The 7161-nt window shown below is 66.1% G+C and overlaps 1 protein-coding gene across 1 annotated transcript; it reads left to right on the top strand.

Annotated features, from left to right (window-relative positions):
* The first annotated feature begins 286 nt into the window (after window positions 1-286).
* NEUROD2 (neuronal differentiation 2) lies at window positions 287-3701 on the top strand. The gene is made up of 2 exons (XM_058041675.1): window positions 287-490; window positions 1607-3701. The coding sequence occupies exon 2, from the start codon at window positions 1612-1614 to the stop codon at window positions 2686-2688; it is 1077 nt and encodes a 358-aa protein (XP_057897658.1). The 5' UTR covers window positions 287-490; window positions 1607-1611; the 3' UTR covers window positions 2689-3701.
* The last annotated feature ends 3460 nt before the right edge of the window (window positions 3702-7161 follow it).

The following is a 7161-nucleotide window of genomic DNA, read 5'->3' as shown; positions in this document are numbered from 1 at the left end:
CCGTGGCACGCTGGGCCCTGCCGGGATGGCCGCTTTCCCCGCCGGCTCCATTGTTCCTCCCGGCCCCGCCATCGCCCGCATCTCGCCCGGGTCCCATTTTCCCATTTTGCAGCGTGTAGGCAGAGCTGGAGATTTGGAAGAGGATTTTTTTTTTCTTTTTTTTTTTTTTTTTTTCCTTTTTTTTTTTTCTTTTTTTTTTTTTTTAGAGTACAGAGTGACAGATGGCGAGTCCTCCTTCCCCAGAGAGACAAATCTCCCTGAATGCAAGCGCATGTCAATCATTAGCTCTCATGTGATAGCTCTCGCGCATGACGTGCCAACCATATGGCACTGGCAGCAGAGCTGGTACCCCCTTTGCTGGGTAGAGATGCCACTCTCGCCTCCTTTTGGATAGAGGACTGCAGGAGGCTGGAGCACCTCAAGGAGCCGCGTCCCGCTCCCAGAAGATGCTGGGAACAATGAAATAAGAATTCCTGCGGTCCGCCCGAAGGTGAGTTATGTAAGAAGTGGAGGCTTGGGAGGGCAGCGGAGGAAACTTGAATGGAGAAAAGGCAACTTCCATGTTGATTTTGTTTCTCCGCCGCGTCTCGCCCTTTTTTCCCCCCCATCTTTCGTTGTCCCCCGGCCCTCGCTTCTCCCGCTCCTCGCTGATGGGCTTTTCTCGTTTTCTCCCCCCGCCGAAGTCTCCCCCAAGGGGGGTTCTCGGGCTTTCGCCGCCCCCGTTCCCCCCTCCCCGAGCCTGGCCGCGCCCGGGGCTCCGCGCTCCCGGTGGGACGGAGCGGGCAGCGGCGGCCGAGCGGCATCAACGAAATCAGCGCGGAGCCGCCTCGCCGCCGCCCCGGGGGGGCCCGACCTGGCGGAGCCGCCCCCCTGCTGCCCCCCGGCGCCCCCGGCCCTCGCCCCGGGCGGCGCCCCCGCCCCGGCCCCGCCGCGCCCACCGGCCCCGGGGGCGCCCCCGGCAGCGCCGCCGCCCGCGGCCACCGCGCACCCCCGGGGGGGGGCCCCGGCCGCCCCCGCCGCCCCCCGCCGCCCCCCGGTTGGTGCCGCCGCGTTTTACCGGGCCGCGCTCCGGCGGCCGCGGGGAGCCCCGGGGCGGGGAGGGGGAGGCGGGCGCGGCTGAGCGGGCCGGAGCGGGTACGGGGGGTACCTGGGGATGCGGGGGGGGGCGGCGGTGTCGCCTCGACCCCCGCCGGCCCCGGGAAGGCGGTGGCGGAGCCGCCACCGGGGCTGCTCCGCGCCCGCGGCGGGGAAAAGTTGGAGGCGTCAAAGAGGGACCGGCGACACCGGGCCCGGCCCTCGGGGCATCGAGGGGGGGGGCACCGGGCGGGCCGGGGCCGGGGGGGGCGCGGGGCAGCGGGAGAGGGGCGCGGGCGGCGGCCGCGGGGACCCCGGCGGTGGGGCCGGCGGGGGTCGGGCCGGGGCGGAATCGCCGCGCCCCGAGAGAGCCCCGGTGGCCCCGGGGTCGGGCGGCGGGGGCGGGGGGCGGCGGCCGGAGGCCCCGCGCCCAATTCGTTTTCGCCGGTCCCGGCGGGTGGGAGCGGGGCGGGGAGGGGGCGGCGGGCGGCGGGGCCGCCGGTAACGCCTGGCTCTTTGCCCCCCGCTGCAGCCACCATGTTGACGCGACTTTTCAGCGAGCCCAGCCTGGTCCCCGAAGTCCCGAAATTCCCCGGTTGGGCCGAGGAGTGCGAGGAGGATGCCCGGAGCGAGAAGGAGGAGCGGGCGGCCAAGGGCTGCGCCCTCCCCGAGGAGCCGCCCGAGGGTTCGCTGGGAGAGAGCAAGGAGGAAGGGGAGCTAGGAGGGGACGAGGAGGAGGAGGAGGAGGAGGAGGAAGGCCTGGAGGAGGCGGAGGGCGAGCGGCCCAAGAAGCGCGGCCCCAAGAAGAGGAAGATGACGAAGGCGCGGCTGGAGCGCTCCAAGCTGCGGCGGCAGAAGGCGAACGCCCGCGAGAGGAACCGGATGCACGACCTGAACGCGGCCCTGGACAACCTGCGCAAGGTGGTGCCCTGCTACTCCAAAACGCAAAAACTCTCCAAAATCGAGACCCTCCGCTTGGCCAAGAACTACATCTGGGCTCTCTCCGAGATCCTGCGCTCGGGCAAGCGGCCCGACCTGGTCTCCTACGTGCAGACTCTGTGCAAGGGGCTGTCCCAGCCCACCACCAACCTGGTGGCCGGCTGCCTCCAGCTCAACTCCCGCAACTTCCTGACGGAGCAGGGCCAGGACGGGGGTCGTTTCCACGGCCCCAACGCCGCCTCCTTCGCCGTGCACCCCTACCCCTACCCCTGCTCGCGGCTGGCCGCGGCGCCCTGCCCGCCCGCCGCCGGCCCCGGGCCGCACGGGCTGAGGACACACGGCTACTGCGCCTCCGCCTACGAGAGCCTCTACGGCAACACCTCCCCCGACTACAACAGCTCGGAGTACGACGGGGGGCTCAGCCCGCCGCTCTGCATCAACGGCAACTTCTCCCTCAAGCAGGACTCTTCATCCCCCGACCACGAGAAAAGCTACCACTACTCTATGCACTACTCGGCGCTGCCCGGCTCCCGCCCCGCCGCTCACAACCTGGTCTTCGGCTCGGCGGGGATGCGCGGGGGGGTCCACTCCGAGAACATCTTCCCCTACGACATGCACCTCCCGCACGAGCGGGGCCCCATGTACGAGGAGCTCAACGCCTTCTTCCACAACTGACCCCCCTCGTTCCCCTCCCCGAGACCCCCTCCCCATCGCCGAGGTGGCGGGGACGGGGGGGAGACTCCCCCAAACCCCCCCACCCCACCCCACCCGCGGACCGGCCCCCGGGGCTCCGCCGTGGGCTTTGGTGCAATATGGGGACCCGGCCCCGGCGGCGGGTCCCCGCGCCCCGTGGGGACAAAGTGCTTTTTTGGGAGGATTTTCCCTTTCCCTTAATTTTTTTTTTTTTTTTTTTTTAATTCCGGTCGATTTCGTTGTTTTGAAAATTTTCGTTATTTATTGCTGCTTCTTTTATTATTTCACGTAATTTATTGGCTTATTTTATTATCATCGCTGTTAACGTCGCTGTTGTTATAATAACTATCACAGCTATGATAACTATTATTACTATTATTATTATTACTATTATTATTATTATTATTATTATTATTATTATTATTATTATTATTATTATTATTATTATTATTATTATTATTATTATTATTATTTTGTTATTAATTTATTATTATTAATTTATTTTACAAGGGGAGACGCCCCACACGGGCCGACCCCCCCACCCAGCCCACCGAAACCCCCCCCGCTCCCCAGCGCGACCCTTTGGGTCGAGCCGCTTCGTTTCACTTTTAATTCGTTTTAATTCAATTTTCTACGCTAATTTTTTTTGGGAATTTTTTTTCCCCCACCTCCCACCCCCATTTTGGGCCGTTTCTCCCCCTCCCCAGCCCTGACCCCGACCCCTCCCGGACCCCCCCGGCATTGGACACCCGCTGCCCCGGCCCGTGGGAGCGAGAGGAGCCCGCGCTCGGCGCGGAGCGAAACTTTCCGAAGCAATAAAGAGGCGCAGGGAGGAACGAACCCCAATTTCTATCTATGCAAGAGGCCCGGCCCGGCGGACGCTCCGAGATGCACTTTGCTTTGGGGGGGCCCCGGCCCCGCTCCCCGCCCCGGGAGCTCCTCGCAGCGCGTGTGTCAGGACGTTTTTTACCTGTTTTAAAAAAAAAAAAAAAACTTGAAACGGAAAAGAAAAGACAAAAAAACAAACAAACAAAAAAAAAAAAAGCAAAAAAAAGGGGAAAAAAAAAAAGGAAAAAAAAAAAGGAAAAAAAAAAAAAAGAAAAAAAAAAGATGATAATTAAAAAAAAAAAAAAAAATACACCCCCCCACCTCCCCAGCGGAGCCGCCCCGGTTTTGCCGAGCTGGCGGAGCCCGCAGCTATGCAAGCGGGGCTCCGGGGGGGCTGGCGGGGCTGCGCCCGGCCCGGGGGTCTCCGGCCCGGTTTGCCGCATTCCTTCAGCCGGGACACACCGGGAAGCCGATAATGCTTTTTTTTTTTTTTTTTTTTTTTTTTTTTCGGTTTGGTTTTCTTTGGTTTTTTTTGGGATTTTTTTTTTTTTTTTTGTCGGAACCTGCCCGCACCACCTTCGAGAAACCAGCATTTTTAAGAGACCAGGGAGGAGGAGAGGAGGAGGATTTCTGAGAAATGTTTTGAAAACGAAAAAAAAAAAAAAAACCAAAAAAAGGGGAAAAAAAAAAAAAAAGGAAAAAAAATGGGGGGAAAAAATGAAAGAAAAAAAGTTACGGGAAAAAAAAGAAAAAAACTAAAACGGGAAAAAAAAACAAAAAAAGGGAAAAAGAAACAAAAACCCACAAACCGTTGTAGCAAAGGGGACCCGCTGCCCGACACCAGAAGTGCTTTCGTGTTTCCGTTCCGTTTCATTTCGATTAATAAATATTTATGGCCAACGATATGCAAGACCCCCCCCGCGCCGGGCGCCGATCCCGCTCCCCGGTCCCGGTTCCCGGTCCCCGTCCCCGCCGCCCGGAGCCCGCTCGGCGGCGGCGGCGCTCGGGGCGCGGGCCCGGGGGCCCGGCCGTTCTGCATGCACCGGCCCCCTCCCCTCCCTGCCCCGCCGGACGCTCCCGGTGCCGGCCCCGCCAGGACTCGTCGGCCGTGACGAACCGCCGCCGGTGCGATCGCGGCGAGGCTGTAATTACCGAGCGTCCTTCGACGGCGATTAATAAATATTCAATGTTGACTCCGCCGCCTTCGCCGCTTTCCTTCCGCCCCCGGGGGCACCGGGGGGCACCGGGCCGAGCCCCCCCCGTGCCGCCCCCGGCGGTGCCGGCGCCGCTCCCGCCGCCCGAATGCGCGGCCCGCGGGGCGGCGGCGCTGATATAACGCGGCTGTGCCCCACGGGTGTCCCCCCCGGGACCGGGGAGGCGGTGTCCCCCCCTCACCAATAAAGGCACCGGGATCCGGTGCGGCGGGCCCGGCTCGGTCCACCGGCGGTGACACCGCTGCGCTCCCCTGGGAGCGGGAGCTCGGGGCTCGGTGCCCGGGGCTGGCACCGGGCCGCGGCGCCGGTGGGCTCGGCAAGGCTGCGAGGCGGTGGCGGCCAAGGCCGGTTCTCGGCGGCGGCCCCGGGAAGCCGGTCAGCTCCCGGGACTGGTGCCGGTTCCCGGTGCTGCTTCCCGATGGAGCCTCGGCTCGGTGCCCGGTGCCAGCGCCGGTGCCAGCGCCGATGTTTGTGCCGGTTGCTGGCGCCCGTTGGAGCCCCGGAAGCTCCCGCACCGGTTGAAGGAGCCGGTGCCCATAGGAGCCCCGGGATCCGCGGTGTCCGGTGCCGTTCTCGGTACCCGGTGCCGGTAGCGCTGCCCGGTGCCCGGTGCAGCCCTGGCAGCGCGGTGCCCGTGCCCGGAGCGGAGCTGTCCGCTGCCGCGGTGCTGAACGGGCGCCCGGGTTCATTTACCGACAGCACCACCGGGGCTCACCGCCGCCCGACGGCCGCCGGCACCGGGCAGCGCCGGGCACTGCGCTCCCGACCGTGCGGGCTGGTTCTCCCCGGGATCACCGAGCGCCGGGGCCGCACCGGGGCTGCGGGGACGGAGGCGCCGCTTTCCTCCCGTTATGTGTGTCCGGTACCCGCGCCCCGCAGCCCCGCGGCTTTTGGGGATAAACCGGGCCGGTTTAGGGTCGGGCCGCGGCTGCGAACTGGGGCGGGATCCAGCGCGGCCCCGACGTGCTGGGCCCGGTGGCGGAGCCGCCGGTGTCGGGCCCGAGCCGGGGAACGGATCCGCAGCGGCCCCCGAGCCCCCGGTCGGGCCCCGGCGCTCGCCGCTCCCCCCAGAGCCGCGGATCCTCTTCCGACGGCTCCGGCCCCACCGTCCTCCCGGGACTCGTTTCTCGGGGGGAAAAGCCCGGCAGGACCCGGGGACAACCGATGGGGCCGGGCGGAGGCTCCGCGGGGCCGAGGCCGGTGATGTGCGGCCCTTCCGCCACCGGCGGCACCGGGGCCACGGCCGGATGGCCCCGCGGAGGGGAGGAGGGGACGCGGGGCTGCGGGGGCGCCGCCGACATCTGCTCCGGGACCGGCTGTGCCGGGGGTGCCGGTGCCGGGGCTGCGCTTTCCGTTCAATTGTCGGGATTTTTGTTTCCCCGGTGCCCCGCCGAAAATGCGGGAACCGGCAAGGCCCGGCCCCGCAATGCGGCCCCGCACTCCCGGTGTAAAGCTCCGGAGAACGGCTCCGGTGCCAAGCTCCCGTGGAAGGTTTTGGTGCACGGTTCCCGTGAACGGTTTCGTTGCAATGCTCCGGTGCCCGGCCCCGGTACGGGGTTCCGGTGCCCGGTGCTTGTGCCAGGCTCTGAAACACAGGCGCGGTACCAGGCTCCGGTGCCCGGCGGCTCCCGGGGAGGGCAGCGGGAGGTCGGGAGCCGCCGCCCCGCCGGGCTCTGCGAGTGTTCCGTGCCACCGTGGCATCAAACCCACCTCGGGGGCTTTTGGGGGGTCCGGGGAGCCACCGGGACCCCGCGGCCGCCCGGGGCTCGGCGGAGCTCGGTCAGCACCGGGGGCACCGGCGGGGCGGCTCGCCGGGACTCAGCCCCGCTGTTTCAGAGCTGGGGGTCGGTGCCTGCCCCCCTGAGCCCCCCCGGTGCCCGCGGTGCCCCCGGTGCCCCCGGGCCGGCCCCTCCCGGGCCCTGCGGAGCGCGGCGGGGGCGCGGGGCCAGCGCCAGCTCCGGGTCGCCGCTGCCACCGGCGAGTGCCAGCCGTGGCGGGGGGGGGGGGGAGGAGGAGTCATTGCTTCAGTTTAAATTTCATGGCATCTGTTCATTATTATACAGTGCGGATTTTTATATGGACAGCTAAATTAAAGACAGATTTCTGCCAAAATTGCAGATACCATAAAAAACCGGAGGCTCCCGGCGCCCGGCGCTCGCCGCGCTGCGGAGGCGGCCCCGCTCCGGGGGCTGCCCGGGGGTCGGGAGGGATGCGGGGCACACGGAGGGATGTGGGGGTCAGGCCGGGGGGGGCCGTCCCCGTTTTTGTGCAGTGGAGAGCCCAGGACGCCGAAGCCCGTGGAGGAACGGGGGGTCCCGGCGGTGCCCGGAGCCGCGGCCGGGGCGGGCCGGGCTGGCAGCGATCCCCGGCGCCCCGGGGGCTGCAGAGCCGCCCCCTCCCCCGCCCGGTCTGC

The sequence above is a fragment of the Melospiza georgiana genome, chromosome 28, assembly GCF_028018845.1.
Source record: "Melospiza georgiana isolate bMelGeo1 chromosome 28, bMelGeo1.pri, whole genome shotgun sequence".
Classification (NCBI taxonomy): Eukaryota; Metazoa; Chordata; class Aves; order Passeriformes; family Passerellidae; genus Melospiza; species Melospiza georgiana.
This window is presented reverse-complemented; position numbering and strand designations above follow the sequence as displayed.

Bases quoted from the DNA above. Each gene is read 5' to 3' on its own strand.
- NEUROD2 (XM_058041675.1), top strand. From the start codon at position 1,612: ATGTTGACGCGACTTTTCAGCGAGCCCAGCCTGGTCCCCGAAGTCCCG.